Raw genomic sequence first — 17,873 nt, 5'->3', positions numbered from 1 at the left:
CTTGAACTAGATGAGACTGTTTAAAAACTTCCAGATATTCAAGTACTCGAGATATCGAGGGTAAAAACTTAAAAAATAACTGGCTGGGAGTTACAAATCACTTTGACATATCCACTGTACCCAAGATATCAGTGTTTGAGACATAGAAGTTCAAATGAAAATTAATAATGTGTTTACCTAGTTTAAGAGACACTAGTTCTCAGAATAACCTGTGATAAAATCTCATTTGTTGCCAAATCACTTTGGTATGCAAGAAATGTGGCACAAATCCTAAAAATAATTTAAGCAAGTTTGTAAATATGCTAATTAACAATTAAAAGCCCAAAATTATTAGCAACTAAACAGAGACTCCACTCTCTGACCCCACAATCACAATCATTGTTCTTGAATATATCGGCAGATTTTGTGGTGCGTAATCTAGGACCCAGATACTAATATTAGTATATTTACATACAAGCAGGTATCTGGTATGATAACAATTCAAACCATGCATACATTGAATGGTATCATTATAAGTTAAGAAAAAACGAATAGAAAATAAACCAAAACAATAAATCACTGAAATTAATGTATTTATTGTCAACTTATATAGAGCTGTACAATAATGTAGTCTTCTTTTTTCCCACCTCCCTTAAATAAAACAGTTGGGGCAGCTAGGGCAACATTATTGCATAACCACTTACATAATCTGGAGATAAAAAATTGTATGAAAATTTATTTAGTTTTTTAATCCAGTATGTGAATTCATTACATGTAAAACAACTGATCAGCCTATCAAGATTAATGTTGTATTCATCAGTAACAACCAATGTCGTATGAATTGTATCATTTATTTTCTCGCTTTGATGCATCTGTTAGAGTGTTGTATTATATATTTCATGTATTAAATGTTCCAGGGATAACTTTGTTGGGGGCGGGGGGGGGGGGGGATGGTGGGGTGTAGTGGGGAAGGGGGGAGGGATTGAGGGAATTATGGGAATATTTTGTTTGCAAGGGGTCTAAGGCATATTTTCTGAAGTTTTACTAAGTAAATTTTGTAAGCTTGAATTTTCCAAGGGAGGTGGTGGTTCAGACCCCCCCCCCACCCCAATCTCCACCCTCTCTAGATCTGCACAGTTTACAGCTTATGTATGGTATGTAGTATTCTTTTCTCTTTTATTTAAAAACTTTTCTGGGTAAAAGAAATGCCATACATTATTTTAGGACCTACAGAACAAAGCCTATGTTTTTCAAGCATGTATTTACCTTTGGGTCGTCCTATCCCAAGGAAACTGTAGTGCCTTGCAACTTTTTTGTCCTCCTTTTTTTCTGAAGGAATAAAAATGAATTCTATAAAAAACTGGAAACATCTCAATACAAGGAAAATGTATCTATAAACATCATAAAACTGTTTGTGCAATATTAAAATGGAAATTATTTTTAGACTTCCTTGTTCAATTAAAATAATAAACTGATAAAAACCACATCATTCTAAATTCAAGCTTATATATCACCAATTTAAAAAAAAATACATTTCAACCTATGAAAAGAACAAAAACTCTGATATTGCCAAGCTTTGATCTCAAGTGTAAATACCAAAACAGTCATAAATTATAAAAGTTAGTCGGTAAAGAGGAAATAAATCAATTAAAAGACCTCCAGTAACTTTAAAAGGTATTTTCACTGTCACTCTGACCCCAATATCTGTGTCCACCCAAAATTCATTACTGATCATGCATTTTAAACAAATGACTTATACATAAAGAAAGACATGAAATTAAAAGGACAAAAGCGATACATGCAACCCCAGCACTGCAAATTTTTTTTTTTTTTTGGAGCCAGTATAATATGGCAGTGTTTAAAAAACAAACAAATAACTTCAATATAACTAACAAAAATAAAGAAGGGAAAGTAATCAAATTTTTTAAAATTTATTTCTCAAAAACTAGCTTATTAAGGATTTGTTGTCATTTTATTTTAAACAATTTTTGATAAAATTGGTCATACAATCAAGGTTATACTGAATACAGGGAAATATTTTTTATTTTTTACCCCCTGTGCCCTGTTGTCAATGGGCAAATTGAAGACTGGATTAATTCTAATGTCTAAAATGATCTCTCTTTACACACAGCTGTGCTATTATTCAAGACGGGCAAAACTGTTTGCAAGTGTAGAAGGGGGAAAATTACATGAGGATAAAATAATTGTGTATACAGAATGATTTCATCTCTAAAAGACATATAATACTTCAAATAAATTTTGGTGACCGACCATGGCAATATAATTTTATATGGCTTCTTACCTCTTCGCTTGACCACTGGCTTATTGGGGACATTTTGTCCCATGGAAAAAGTCACTGATCTTTTGACTCCCTTGAAAATTTGCAAGCGGTTTTGCTTGACAAACGGTGAGTTGTAATCCATGATGATAAGTAGTTCGTCTTTCTGTCACTATCCTTTTAAAAATTCCCTAGGAAAAATAAAATCCAACACCTGTTTATTTAACCTGAGGATCCAGGGTTCAAATGTGAAGAATTACTAGCGAAAATGTAACAACTTGGAATTTCTTTCTTGTTCAAAATTCATCTTCAAAGAACACCAAAGTCTAAATGTAAGCAAGGTGTGGTAACCACTATTCATGAACTGGGGTGATACATCAGGCTGCGCATGAGTTTCAGGAGTAATCCATCAAACATTTTAAAAATCCATTCTCTTTTAGCCCATCTTACAAACAAGGGAGTTTTACATGTAGTGCAGAACCCCAACAGCTAACCACCACAGCACAAGGATCAGTCAGGGATTCTTAGGTAATGCTTCGACTTAACGTGATGATTGATCCCCTATTTATAAATTCACTACAGAGACCCCAGAATATCGAACCAAACCCCTCAAAGTGATGTAACAAACAGACAATTGTATACATTACCTATAGAATACAGATATATAATGTACACATGTAATACAAATAAAATGTATCTACACCCCAAGTATTCCCGTACACTGACTATCAGGTAATGTAACGCCAATGTGCATGTATCTGCAAGAGCTCTCAACAATATTCTCCTCCCGTAACAGCTGGTGATAGATTTCTATTGTTTTTGTCCCACCCAAAATGATAATTTGGAGAATAAACTCCCAACAGATCAGATGCCTGTATATTAAAAGATTACAGGTATCTACAATAGCCTGTTTAATGAACAATTAAATTGAATGTTATTCATGAAGTCAACCTTATTTGTAAAATTATGACATATATCAAACTCACTCCTACCTTTTAAAATAAATCCCAGCCTTAATAAGTGAAAAAAGTTCTGGTTTTTTCTTCAAATATAAATACCTTCTGTTCACCACAGGTAAGAGCTAACGATTAATGATTATTTTCACTGATAACATTTCTAACTTATCAAACAGATCATAAAAATCCTAAAATAGTCTTACTGTTCAGCCCTCAGCTTCTAATAAAATCTGTATCCCAAATCCCTTTGTAGACAGTCAGAGCTGAGTTCTCTCTTGGTTGTAATCTCCAAACTCAAAGCACAAAATCCTACATGTTCCTTAAATCTGTGTTTGCGAAAGAAATATTTTCAAACTTAATTAAAAATTGTTCATCCACAAGGAATTTGCTTCCTATATAACTCCACCGCTTTTCCACCTGTTATACAATGAAATCACTTTGCGGGGAAGAGCATTGTGTCTTGGTACTTTAAAGCTTGTTTCTGGGGATGGGAGGAGAGAGCGGGGTGATTCACTAAGTAGCACTGTCGATTTAATCAGATCACAACAATAATAAACTCTCCATTGAAGAATATCGGTCTGAACCCAATGTGAACAAATATCACTATAATAGCTGATCACCTCAGCCAGGTGAGAAAGACTGCTAATACAATGGGAGCAATAGGTCGAAGGTTAATGGAATTCAGCTCACTCGATCAAAAGGTTAATAGTTTGATTTGCAAATCAAGTTTTCAGATTTATACATGAATTTTAAATATTCAAACTTCTTTTAGTAATAAATTAGTATGCTGCAGTAAGCTTGGCAAATTCATACATTAAATCTGTTAAATAAATCAACATTTTCAATTTTTTTATGGCAATGCATTACATAACACCCAGCCTATTTACAAAACCTATATAGAAGGCATATATGTTATACATGTACAAAAAATAATAAAGATAAAAAGAAAAAACTAATACTAGGATAAAAAAATACATATTGCATGCGCATTAAAAAAAAAAACCCAGTAAGGCCACACCAATAATTTCTTGGTTGTCGGACAACGCGCGCTTGTACTATGATAAAACTGTACAAATAATATTATTGTTAATTTCCTGCATCCAGTAAGTTCTGTGCTGTTTTCTGTCCTATGTCCGCTCTATTTTTCGTGTTTTAAATAGTTTTAACTTATAAATCAGAAAAGGGAAGAAAAATATAACTGTCCTCACAAATTTATTTATGTTCTGCCTTGATATTTTGCATACAATGAAAAATAATCTTCTTATCTAATCGCTCGCCCGCTCGTACTCTTCTTCATTGGATGTCATTATACATGTATTAGTGTGGCCTAAACACATTGACCTGTCTACAGATCATCTTCATGCTCTTTTTTTACCACAAATATTAGAAACTGGTTCATTTTAGTGTCAAGACCTAGATGACACAAGCAATGAAAATTATTTACTTCATGGGATACACTTTACTATTATAAATGTATCAGATTCCAGTATTGTGCATCATAGGTGGACTAAATGCTATGCTCATATAGCAAAAAACAGAAAAAATTATGAAGGACAAATGATTGCTGGTAGTAAATAAAACTGAAATGGTCATGAAATGTCAAGTATATGTATTAGTAAGGAAAAAGACTCAAAAAATGACAAGAATTAAAGTGTAATTTGTGGTATCATACTAAATATATTAACCATCACAGAAAAAATTACGGCAAAAACATTTAGCAGAACTTATCATTTTCAGTGATAAGTCCTTGACAGTTAACAAGCCAAGCCTGGGGTGAAGAGTCGGTACCTTTTTTCTTTTGATAACTTCATTGCCAATTTAATATTAAAACGACATTTAAAAGGTGATATAGGACACTTCCGTGTTGTGACTTATTGTTTATCGAAATAATATAAACATTAAAATGAAGTGTAATTATATAAGAAGTTTCTTTCCCAGTATTGTCACCTAACAGCATAGCGCAGTGGGTTAGAGGGTTTACTACGAATCTGTAAGCCGCTGGGGGTTTTACATTTTTTACCCCTCCAAATATTTTAAAGTTATTTTTTCTATTAAATATTGTAAAATTTGAAAATTCTAAACCGGTAAAAGTATTTCAATTATTATGTACTTTAATCCACATTAATATTGACAGATGTCCCATACCACCTTAATTCATCCATTGGAAAAAAATAAATGTTTCAGTTAAGGAATTTCTTATCATATAGTTTGTCTGTTCTTGATTCAATATCTACCGGTACAAGTTATTATTATTTAGTAACTCCCTAGACTTGTTTGTGCAATTTTAAAATGGATTGTGCAAATATCAAATTACTTACAGGATTGAAACTTTTTCATTTTTATTTTTTTCCCTCACAAACAACAGTGCGACACTTCATTAAACTGATTTTGAGGCCAGTGCTCCGAGTTGACGGGCTTCAGGAAGCTAATAATGGAATTTCAATTACTCTTGGCTCTTCTTGCTTCTCCATCTTTAATATGAAGGCAATTAAATTCAAATCTCATTGAAATGCCACAAAGTTCATCATTTTGAGACTGACACCTCACCATTTGAACTGTCCTTAAATCAACAGGTAAGGTAAGGTTAAGTGTAAATTGGTGTAGTGGTTTCAAATTTAGTGCCATTTGCTCCTAAGGCACTTAACTGATGTAATGATAGTTTACCTTCCAAAGTGGTACTTACCGTTTAGGTACAATTGTTCTATGATTGAGAATTACCAGTACATGTAATTCTATAAACATGACCTAGGTCACATTATGTGAAGGAATTCCTTTGAATTAACTGTCAGCAAATTTATGGTCAACAAAGTACTTTTCACCCTCAAATCAAAAGTAATTTTCTATCACAATACTAATCCTACCTAAAAGCCTTCTGAACCAATGACTTTTTTTCATAATAATTAATGTAAGTAAAACAGGGAATTATTTCAATCTGAAAGGATTTCCTTTTCTAAATAAGAATTTTTACATTCAAAATATACTTTTCACGAACACTGCAGAAATAAATGTTTTACCAAGTATAATTGAGTCATTGCCATAATATACATGTTCTAGCATACAATTTGCTGACATAGTATCGCTCTCTTTAGGATGCCTGTAATTGTGCTGTGCATCGGATTATCATTTATAGTGCTTTTTATATTATATAAATATACACGTATACATTATAATCATGCATAAACATATTTTGAAATGGGATGGGGGGAATTTATTTTTCTTCGTCAGAAATAAAAATAAAAATTCATTAAAAAGAAGCAGCAAGAATTTCTTCAATTGCTATTAAAATTGTGTTCATATAAAGACTGATGCATAAAATAAACAAGCTATACTATATGGGTCATTATCAGTCCAGCATTCAAAACAAAGTTGAAGATAAAAAGAGTATGTTATCAATATTTGAGGACAAAATCATTTTCTGATACATAAATATGTCAGGAGAAGGGGCAGATTTGAACAATGGCCAAATTCACTCTTTAGCTCTGCCAATCTGTGATATCTATATGACTGCTGTTTCTCTAGTTTGTTTGAACAGTACAGATAATCTATGCAGCTCTCTCTCTCTCTCTCTCTATCAGTTTATGATATTGTCTAGTGCACAGACTTGATAAACCTCTACTCACAGAGGTCATTCACAAATACCAGTAAGGAAAAAGTCAAGGTTATTCAGACATTACCAGCCATCTACATAATACATATATTATAATAATTAATATACTCCTGACCAGCATGGGAAAACAGCATGCACAAGCCTCAAGCCGTCAACACATTACTATGTATCATTTCCTCTTTTTATAAAGTAGGAGAAAAAATTTCACAAAAGAAGTGGGCTGATAATTTTGAAAATAAAAAAAAAGAAAGAAGATAAACATATCATGTATCTGTTTGCCTTGTATATGGCAGAGTTATCTCTCATGACGCATGTAACCACCAAACAGAGTCCTACAACTGTACATGTATGTACCATACTTAACGGTATCAAAAGGTTAATCAATAATCTAAACTACTGTTTATACATGTAGGTAAACCTATATTGTCCCTATGAGCAGATCAGGAAAGATGTGTCTGACTCAAGGCCTAGCTAACTGTTTTGGAATTTAATATACCCGTACTATATATAGCTAGTATGTGCTCCTGAGCGTGTTAAATCATATATTCTGTCAATAAAATGTGTAGAAATAACAAAGAATTTCTAAAACTTAAACAAATATGTAAAATATCCACTTGTCTTATCAGATTAATAAAGGAATGGGTTGTAAGTGGCAAATGCATATTATGTAACATTCAGGCTCCAGATTATCCACATTAATTCTGAACAAATGCAAATCCTTCTCCTATATCTTCTGACTCACTACTTTGCATTTTTCCTATTTAAATATATAAACATTACAGTTCTGTCAAATATGGAAAACAGTGCATGCAAGCACATATGGATGTGGGAACTTTAATTTCTGACCACAGATATTAATTGACTGCACAATGCACATTTGCACATTATTGCTATTCTAGTCATGAATGGTGAACCAATTATGAAATATTTCATCTGTGGGGTACATCAAACTCAGAAAAACTTAGAGTGCAAAATTTTAATACATCCAAATTAAACCTCGAGAAAAATATCCATGGTGCATATTAAAGGGGGAGTAACTCCTACCTGTATAGCTAAGGTTGTGGTGACTAGACCATTAGAGATGTTACAGTCCCTCCAGTGTGCAGTCTTGATGGGAAACATACATGTAGGCCTGTGTCCTGACATCATCAAGTGGTGCACCATTCCAGCTCCTGATGAAACTTCCCATCAGAACCAGCCTCAGATCACAAATTGAAAATCCCACCGGTGCACAGTCAGAGAACTATACCCAAATTAAGTTCATCTATGGTATCCCTCAAATACTGTCTCCGTGGTCTGTTGACATAGAAGAAAAGTTTATTAATTTATCTATGTAGATTAGTGTCGAGATTCCCTAGTTGCAGGGTTTATCAGAGAGTGTTGAGTTCCAGACAAATTGCTTGTGTTGGTGGATGGGAGGGTGCCAGAATTGTCCCACATCTTAATTGGATGTTGTTAGGCTAAGAGTCTGTTATCATTTGTGTTCAAGCTGCATAAATAAACAGGTAGAGGCATCCTAGTATCCCACAGTCTCACTGTCTAAAGTAATCAGCTAATTTTGTTTTGTAATAATTAATCATCTGTTTTTTCAACTTTAGGAATTTTCTTTCCTTGCTCTGCATATACATGTACTTTAATCTTTATATCTAATCATAAAAATACAATTAATTTACTTTTAGTTAAATTTTTATTTTGCCAAGTAATTTTTAAACAATAACTAGATTTTAATTAAACCCATACTCTTGTACATCCAGAGAATGCAAGTGCAAGATTGAGGCCCCCCCCCCCCCCTAAAAAAATATACTAAGAAAAATCATGATACTTACGTGTTAGTTGCTTAATTCTCAAAGAGCAAGCGTTTTTACTTTGATGAGATGAGGGAGCATGAACATTTTTGAGCAGATGGACCATCATTTTCTCACTCTTGCAACAGTGCATGGAATCTGCAAAGCTCTCTCCAACCTGTTCAGATGGGAGAGGTATGAACACATATTGTCTGCATGCATATATATCATACAGGCATCATATGGGGTAGTATAAAGGACCTAGGATTTAGACGAGGAGTCTAATTAGAGTTCTATAGTCTGATCTTGACCTTTTACATTCAAAAAGTTTATCCAAGGTCAGAGTATATACCCCTTACCTTACAGACAAGTCTTATGGTGAAGTTAAGTCTGAGCAAGATGTGGTCATCAGGAGAGAAACTAAGGTCTAAAATTGGATTTCAAAAGGATAGGTATTTAACATCATGATTTGCATTTGGTTGGCTTTAGCTTCCAATATAAATAACTTTATATAAACATTTACATTCTCTAACTCGTACAACCACCTGTAGGCCTATATATTATAGAAGACACCAATGTGATTTTTACACGGACCTTCTTTCCCGCACTTTATCATACCACCGATAACTTTTTACAATTGAATTTCAAATTGTCAACATACTCAACCTTTTTTCTAATTTTACAATGGTACGAATCGGAATGTGAATATTGCAAGCTGATAACTGTTGGACACAAACCGTCGAAACTGGGTCTTCTGCACACAAACATTATAACATCGGGCTCGGCATTTTCATAAATAAAAAGATGGCGACTTCCAAATAATTTGGTTTGATACCTTCTTTTCTTTTTTAAATCCCTTAAAGATGTCGTTGGAGTCTGATGCCAGGGCAGTTTCCTGCCGAAAGGCATTGAAGGTTGCGGTCAGTGCCCTAGCATCAGAGGCAGGATTTGAAAGGGCCGAGGAAGCGGCCGTGGAGACCCTAACAGAAATGCTCCAGAGCTGTGAGTACACTCCGACATCTACATTTGTTCTATACGTATAGAGGTATACAAACTGACATATGAATTAAGCATTCTCATACATTATTGAAGGGTTGTGTTACAAGGTGAAGCATGCAGCTCCCTGCTGAAATTTATTTGTGCTAGAGATATTGTACTATGCTATGATTGATCATTTATGTTTTACCCAATTATCGTATCTTTTGATACCATAGTATGTGGTCATACAGTATCATATCAAGCTTAGTGTGCTATCATCTCTGCTTATTTTGGTGGTGGTTGAATAAGGATGCTTATGTGAGGTCATCCCTTCAACTACAGTGTTCTGGTTAATCTCAGCAAGATTCGTTGTGACTGAAAAATTTTGACGAGCGTCTCTTCGAATTTTCAGTCTTTACGAATCTCGCTGAGATTATGTTCTGGTCTCTCTGCGACACCCTGCTTGTGTTATCTCAGAGTTGACAAAATGTGCTGGATTGTCGGAGTCATCGGTAGTTTTTTATTAAATTTTTATGTCTGGTAAAAGTTAAAACTCCGCATGACATACTATTTGGTAAAGAACATAGGGGAATAAGTCGAGGCATATTGCCCACAAGTGGCCACAGCTCTATCACTAATATGTTTCAAATGACAATCACGCATTTAGCATGTTAAGTATATAATGTGTATTAACTTCAAATATATTTATTCCTGTTCTTACATATACCCGGTATTCAGAAATTTATTGTGTACATAAAATAAAGAATTCTAATCTTTTGTCTTAAAGTCCATTAATTTGTACCCCTTAACAAAGTACCATGTTTACTTTTACAAAAATAACACTAAAGATAACTTATTTAGCAGTAAACCAAAAAAACTATAAATATATGAATGTTTTTAACTCATGATAAAACAATTTTTACTTTTTTTTCATGTCAAATGAGTTTTTGAATTTAAACAAAGATATTAAAAAGTAAAAGTATTTATAACAGAATTGAACACCTACTTAAACATACTTATGTTTCAAGAACTCCTCGCTAACCACTACACTATGGAATCACACGTTGTATTCCATTGAAATAACAAACTCAATTTATTTTTGTGCAAACATAATTCGATCTTGGCCATTTGATGATCATTTTGAAAATTGAAGTAAGAAAGCTTGTTTTTTACCATCTTGGTACCTTTTTTTTGAAAATTGAAAAAGATAGACATTTACATGTAACGTGATGTTTTATCAGTATTAGTTCTTTAAAAAATGGTATGATGACCCACTGTATAAAAACTATTGTCCTAACATCTGATTTCATTAGCAGTTTGTTGCTCAATTAGCATATACATATTTTTATGTCTTAATATTAATAAATTTGAGGTCAATTTTTGAAGGTTTTGGCAATACTTAATGCAAATGATTACAATGTCATATGTTTAATAAATGTAACAAAAGTTATATTTGTAAGAAAATAGATTATTGGTTTTTCAAATGAACTTAAGTGGTTTTATGCTTCAGCTTCTTTAAAATTGCCAGTAAAATAAAATTTAATTGAGTAATATAAAAGTATGTTGTGTGATGCAGCACACTTGTATGCTTATTCCATTTATCAATCAAATAAGACATTAAGTTTCAAGTTCGGAAGCAGTTAAAAATGGTAAACGCCGATGAACGACAACCATTAAACGATTGAGTTAACTTTGTCAAACGAAATAGTGGCCAATATGGCAGCGCTTATGATGTGTAAAAAAAATTTCAAATCTTATTTTTTTTAATTATTTTGTTCACAAAGTTATTAAAATGCCTCAATTGCTGCCCCCGCTAATTAAGGGTGTTCTAACATTTAAATATTGACAATTATGATGTGTGATCACAAAGCGTCTAAACCAAGATTTTGAAAAGGCATTGCAAAATCCTGGGAAAAAACTATAGTTAAGAAAACACTTTTTTTTTCGTTATTAAATGAGCACAATTTAAGCGACACCAAATGGAAAACCAGTTTAGAAATGTCAATGTTTTAGCGTGCTGAGTAGCGTAACTGAGTAAGCTTATTGAGCTATAAAACAATGTCTTCACTTGTAAAATGTGTATTGTCATTTCTGCTACTTGGCTGCAGAATTTTGAAGATGTCCTGCAAATTTTTGAAAATTCAAAGGACAGTGTCCGATGGATTTATAGGCTATTTTGCCAACTCAGTTAGCTTTACGTTGTCAATGCAAGTGTGCGGTCATCCCTGCTTGCCTTGAAGTATCTGGTATGTGTTGAAATGTGCAGCTGTGCAGACTTCCCTGCCTGCAATAAGTAGTCTACCTTTTAAATATAGATGCAGGTGCGTAAATCAAGTCTGTACTTAGCAGCAATCAAGGCTATCCGACTTTATCTTGAGTATGATCCCGCGGGGAATAGAGGCAATAATCATCCTTGAAGGTTACAAAAGAAGGAGGGAGAAATCTTTACAATAAAGAAAAATGTTTAACAATTTTAATATTTATAAAAAAAAATCTGTTTTAGAACTAAATTCATTCACTAATATGAACACATGCAATATTTCTGTTTCATTATTATTTATCCTACAGTTCTTGTTAAAGGGAGAAGCCCAGTGGAATCATTTACTGCAAAGCGATGTATTGTCTAGTATTCTAATCTATACATGTAGTTCTATTTTTTTTTCAGTTTTAACAGAACTAGGACGGAGCTCACAAGCCTTTGCTGAGTTGGCCGGAAGAACAGAAGGAATGATGACAGATGTTGTTATGGCTCTCATTGAAATGGGTGAGTTACCTAACCTGATACATGTAGTGTGTTTTATAAGCCTCTGTTTATATTATTTCCTGATTAAACAGAGGGCAAACTGTTTCGTTCTGAGTAATTTTGTCTCAGTCTATGCTTGTTATCACTAAAGCCAATTTAGCACTGAGAGATTGATACTGGGTTTGTTTTGCTTGTTGTAGGTCAAAATCTTCAAGGTTTACCAGCGCATGCCAAAAGACCAAACAAATCTGTCTTCCTCCCTCGTAAGTTTTTATCATTTTGATATGTTCAGAGAAAACTGTGCTTTGTCAAGTTATGCTTTGTTTTAGTTGATTCTGTCTTTGAAATCGAAGTGTTTGGTCTGTTATCATTGGTGGTGGACATATTTAAAAATATTTTGGCAAAATTGATCTCAATCCAAAAGTTTATCACAGGAAAATTTCATAAACTAAACCCATGAAATAATTTCCAATTTTAAGTATGCAGCTGTACTTTGATACTTGTGTGTGCATTTCTCTCTCTCTCTCTCTCTCTCTCTCTCTCTCTCTCTCTCTCTCTCTCTCTCTTATTTCTTAAAACAATGAAATTTACTTATAATTAAAGTTTCATTGTCTTTTTTCTATTATATTTATTTTTGAGTTGTATGCGATTCTGTAATTAATTTCCAGCTTCACACAGCACCCCCACCCCCAATCCGAGGACATTACAGGCTGGAGACAAGATGCCACACCCCTCCCATATCCCTGACCACATGCCAGCATTCCCCGACCCTCACACCTACATCAGGACACTGGTTAGTACATGTAATGCTATACCTACATGTATATATACTACCATTGCTTTGCAAAGGGAGGGAACTCTGAAAATTATTGATGATTATAGTCTGAGGTGACATGGTATGGGAAGTTGGTTGATCTTGTTTTTAGTGTCACTGCTCTTAGATTGAAGTCACTTTATACAGAAGTAATTCCATTATTTTGATATTAATAGACAGTACCCACACATTTAATTTACCCCTAAGAAAAGGAAAATGGTAATTTTGCTCTGATTGATATCACAATTCTAAAATAATGATTTTCCTTCTCTACTTAAAGATCAAGAAGATCAGACATTGTTAAGTAATTTTAGTTGAACAATTTGCAGTGTAGTTCCTGATGTTTCCATAGCAATTGCACCACTCATTTTGACTTCCACATCTCAAATATTCAATGAATGACCATGTAAATTTTTCTTCTTCTTTAAAATCAGACACAAAAAGCTCCAATTAATGAGTACCAGATTATTCGAGAAAAGGCAGCGTCACAAAAACGGGATGTTGAGCGAGCCCTGACTCGATTCATTGCCAAAACAGGGGAAACACAGTCACTTATCAGAGATGAAGCCAATCTATTTCCATGTAAGTTTTCTTAGAAAGATTAACTGTGCAGTGATGATGACTTGATACAGTTGTCAAAAAACCTTTCAATATGCCTGTCTTTTGAGAAGTCATATTATGGTATGAAAGGACTATGTACGGTATGGTCAAATATCTGCCCCCGATTTCAACCAATTTTTAAATAGTATCGTATAAAAATGAAATCTTCACAAATCATTGGAAAGAGGATGCCTATAACTTTAATAATGATTTTAGTCATTTTTGCTCACTCCCTGTTTATCTATGACGTCACTTAAATGACCTAATTCCCGCAAATTTGCAAACAAATGAAGATATTCTCATTTTTGCTCTATATTTTGCATTCGGAAGTATAGAGCGCAGGTCTGCTCAAGTGCGATTTTAACAAATGTTTTTCTTCAGATAGTTATACATATTATACTAAAAAATGGTACTTGAGCAATCCTGCACTCGATGTTTCCCAGTCGAATAACCATCGGAAAACACCCATATTTTGCTACAAAACATCAATTTATCAAAATAATGCAATATTCATGACGTCATTTCTACATTATGTCGTCACTGTGGTGATAACCTTTTACACCTTTATTTCCAATATGATTTAAACTATTTTTCATCTTATTTTAAAGCTCTTTCTAAAACTTTGATTTTGGGGGGCAAAAATTGCATAAAACCGTACTTAGTCCTTTCCTGTTTTTTATCTGTTAGCTTTTTCTTGGTCTCCTGGTCATATCTTAGCTCTGTAAGGCCATGGATCTTTTTGGGAGGAAGACTTGTATAGAATCAAAGTCCTTAATTTTGGCCTAATTTTAAAATTCTATTTATTCTAAACACTACTTAGAATTTATAATGATAAAATGCATTTTTTCAATGCAACAAGTTTAATTCTTATTTGATTGAGACACATATTGATTGCTTAAGGTGTGTTCCAATAGATTTACGTCTCTTTACTTTGTGTAGTGTTTATTGCATGTACATGTATCAGCCATTTTTTTTTTTATTATTGACAGTTTCATTGATAATTCTTGTTTTCATCTTTGTTAGACTTGGTTTTCAAATGTACCAACATAAAAGTAGGAATTTTACATCTGTAGAAATTTTTTTGGAAATGTCATGTAATTATTCTATGATTACAATATGATACATTTATCTTGCAGTGATAGCTGTAACACCCCACCCTCTGCCTTATCTTAATGCACTCCTACCAAAGGATCAGGATCTCCTGGCACAGGAGGAGGAAGCACAGCCTACTCCTTCTGGAAAATCATCAAAGTCCTCTCAGGGAGGGGCCAAGGATGGGGAGACAAATGATCAGGAGGGGGAGACCACTGACCCCGAGGCCATAGACAACCCCTACCTACGCCCCGTCAAGATGGCCAGGTACCGCAAGAAAGGAGGGGGAGGGAACTGAGGATTAGAACTGTTGTGTTCCTTAGAGGAATTAAATAAATGATCAAACTCTGCATGTGGTCAACTGAAAATAAGAAATTTGAGTGAAATTCAGTGACAAGGACAGCAGAAACTTTTGACTCTTCAATGCTGCTGTCAGAAATGGTGGTCTGAGAAAGCTGAAGTGAAGTTCAGATAGAAGACTTCAGTGTCTAGGAGGACAGATCAGTGCAGTGCTTTCTGAGCTGGAAGTGTTGAAGCTTGTGAAAATATATGTAAACTAGGAAGTCTCTTGACAGAATGCTATTTCAGTTTGATTTTACATGCCATGCCCTTATTTGGAGCATGCAATTGTAAAGCGGATTGCTGCACTGCAGTTGAAATTGATCTATTTTATCTGTCGCCATAACTGAAATACACCTGAGAGTGTAAATGCTGAATTATTAAGTGTATATTCAATAACATTCAAATCTGTCGAAAGCAACATTTATTTTCTGAAATTAATAAAAAAAAATTGCGTAAAATTGCATTTGCTATATATTTGATGAAAATGATGTATACATAAGTCTGACCATATAGTGCATTTATATCAGAAAAAGATAGGTCTGCCAGGTGAACAATAGTAAAACAGACAAAGCCACAATGATAAATACATATATCTTGGTTAGCAGATATCTATGTTGGTTGTTCAAACATTCCTCAGAGTTTGGCAACAGAGCTCTGTGTAAACATGATAGCAACCTTATGTCTGTTAGAGACAGCTAGTGCTCTTCTCGGGATTTGCTGGACAAAGAAGACTTTGCGTGATAGGAATTATTTTTTTTTGAAACTGGAGAACCAGCCATGATTTTCAAAGTTGTACAGACTGTGGCAGAAATTATCTCCTCGTATGACCGTGAAAGACTTGCAGAGACTTTTAAATTATCAAAGCAAATTTCGTGCGAATGCATTCATGATCAGATGCATAAATCGATACTCAAACTGAGATTGCTAGAAGGTGAAAAAGTTAAAATGATTTCTGTTACTCTGAGAGAACTGTTTACACGAAAGCGCATTTAAATTCAGGGCATTTACAGAAATTGAATTGGAATACAATGAATTTAAAAAGAAAACTTTTACATAATACAGTCCTCTTATCTACTGGTTCAGGTGACCTTGTCGGTCACAGCTGATTTACGACATATGTACACAGGTTTTAGAACTGTTTATCTGAAGTATGTGTTTTAAAATGCAGATTGGAATGTCTTATCACTACTATATTTACACACACATATATTCGTAAATGTTTGCTCTATTCCCTTTGATATAAAAGTATATTGAATAAATCTAAAGTCTAACAGTAACATAAATATTTCATACATCTATATTAACACTAATGGGTTTGCACTCTTAAAAGGAATACTTGATGCATGGCTCAATATTTTCTTGCGTAGTGCAGCGTTAAGTTGTTTTTTTTTAACTTGTAAAAAATATCCATCGTCAACAAATAAAAATCACAGTAAAAATTTCACTAGAATTTCAATTTTGGCACCAGAATTTTAACACAGGCTGAAAACATCTTCACCCTGAACCAATTAAAGGAGCAATCCTGTTTTGATCGAGACCCGCGAATCCTGCTGCCATTTCCACAAAGTTCATAGCTATATCCGCCCCTGTGACCACCATTAGCACTAACGTCAAGGGATCTCGCTTGCTCTGGAAATATAACTGAAAGAAGATGAAGCAAGCGGTCACAGTGGCTGTCAGCTTGAAGTAGCCTATCAAATACACTACTCTTTCCGATTTGTGCTCGTAACGCGAGATCAAAAACGTCAAAACCAAAGCTGCCACAAAAATCAAGGCAAGATAGGCGAAGAAAACGTTTCTCCAGTGGTCACTCATGAAGTTAAATCCAGTGTTTATCCACGCCATTGCTATTTCGGTGGCATCGAACCCATAACCGATCCACATACGGAAAATGAATATCCTCGCTGCATTACTCTCCCCAAGTTTGTATACTCCAAGACAATAAAGAGTATCCATGTTTTTGAAAATATCGACCTAATTAAATTCTTAAGTCATTCTTGAGAGCTCCAATTGTTAATTAACAGACTTTTAAAGGCAGAGCGCTTCTCGCAGCTCGAGGCGGTTTGGTTTCTGCGAGTTGTCCCGACATGTTTTGTGTACAAGATTCCCAGTATTCAATCTAAGTTTATGTTTACATGGGGGTTTAAATGCTAACTTAAACTTTGCTGATCTGCAAGTTTTAAGATATTTATTATCAAATTACTATTCTCTTGAAGTCGAGACTTATATTTGCTTTTTATTTATAAAAAAAAAACATTATCAAAGTTAACTCTTCTTTCGAACTACTGGAGCGTCTATTTGCAGTCACCTAGCTAACTTACATAATTCATTTTCACTTAATTTGGAAAATGAAGTTTGTTATGTTTAAGGAGCACTTAAATTTTCAGACCCAGTGAATTAAATACCCGAATGAACAAGAGAAGTATAGATTTATCGAATATTAATGGGTACGGCACTGGAAAGGGGAGGAGTAGTGGGAATACATCTAGTTTGTAGCAAATTAAAATCACATACCAATTGCATTCTCGCTCACTATTTATTCTTAACAGCTACATGTAGTTGCGTTCATAACTTAATTCATAAACGCATTTGCTCCGGCTCAAAATGACGTATTTCGGTACATACTATGATGCAACTGCGTGCATCATGGAACGCACTGAAATAAAAATTGCGGCTCAAGACGCGAATTTCACCCTCCCC

At 34.1% G+C, this 17,873-nt stretch overlaps 2 protein-coding genes across 5 annotated transcripts in view; one reads left to right on the top strand and one right to left on the bottom strand.

Annotated features, from left to right (window-relative positions):
• LOC128166976 (rho family-interacting cell polarization regulator 2-like) overlaps positions 1-8,326 on the bottom strand; it is a 32,773-nt gene extending 24,447 nt beyond the window's left edge. For 2 of the 4 annotated variants that reach the window (XM_052832496.1, XM_052832734.1), the window contains exons 1-3: positions 3,417-4,001; positions 2,282-2,448; positions 1,246-1,308 (exon numbers count right to left, since the gene is read on the bottom strand). In XM_052832496.1, the coding sequence (XP_052688456.1) occupies positions 1,246-1,308; positions 2,282-2,402 (184 nt within the window). In that variant the 5' untranslated portion in view covers positions 2,403-2,448; positions 3,417-4,001. Of the gene's footprint in view, positions 1-1,245; positions 1,309-2,281; positions 2,449-3,249; positions 3,352-3,416; positions 4,002-7,864 lie in introns of those variants that run through there. The other 2 variants (XM_052832572.1, XM_052832655.1) reach the window with 2 other exon arrangements.
• On the top strand, positions 7,092-17,275 carry LOC128167482 (transcription initiation factor TFIID subunit 8-like). The gene is made up of 7 exons (XM_052833261.1): positions 7,092-7,166; positions 9,468-9,606; positions 12,248-12,346; positions 12,526-12,588; positions 12,994-13,118; positions 13,574-13,721; positions 14,876-17,275. The coding sequence occupies exons 1-7, from the start codon at positions 7,107-7,109 to the stop codon at positions 15,127-15,129; spliced, it is 888 nt and encodes a 295-aa protein (XP_052689221.1). The 5' UTR covers positions 7,092-7,106; the 3' UTR covers positions 15,130-17,275.
• The last annotated feature ends 598 nt before the right edge of the window (positions 17,276-17,873 follow it).

The sequence above is a fragment of the Crassostrea angulata genome, chromosome 1 (assembly GCF_025612915.1).
Source record: "Crassostrea angulata isolate pt1a10 chromosome 1, ASM2561291v2, whole genome shotgun sequence".
NCBI lineage: Eukaryota > Metazoa > Mollusca > Bivalvia > Ostreida > Ostreidae > Magallana > Magallana angulata.
The sequence above is the reverse complement of the archived record's forward strand: the minus strand, read 5'-3'. Positions and strand labels throughout refer to the sequence as shown.

What these genes read in the sequence shown, in the direction of transcription:
- LOC128167482 (XM_052833261.1), top strand. Translation starts at nt 7,107, where the DNA reads ATGGCAGAGTTATCTCTCATGACGCATGTAACCACCAAACAGAGTCCT. An exon ending in TATGGCTCTCATTGAAATGG is followed by an intron (nt 12,347 to 12,525) that starts GTGAGTTACCTA and finishes TGCTTGTTGTAG; the next exon opens with GTCAAAATCTTCAAGGTTTA. An exon ending in TGAAGCCAATCTATTTCCAT is followed by an intron (nt 13,722 to 14,875) that starts GTAAGTTTTCTT and finishes TTTATCTTGCAG; the next exon opens with TGATAGCTGTAACACCCCAC.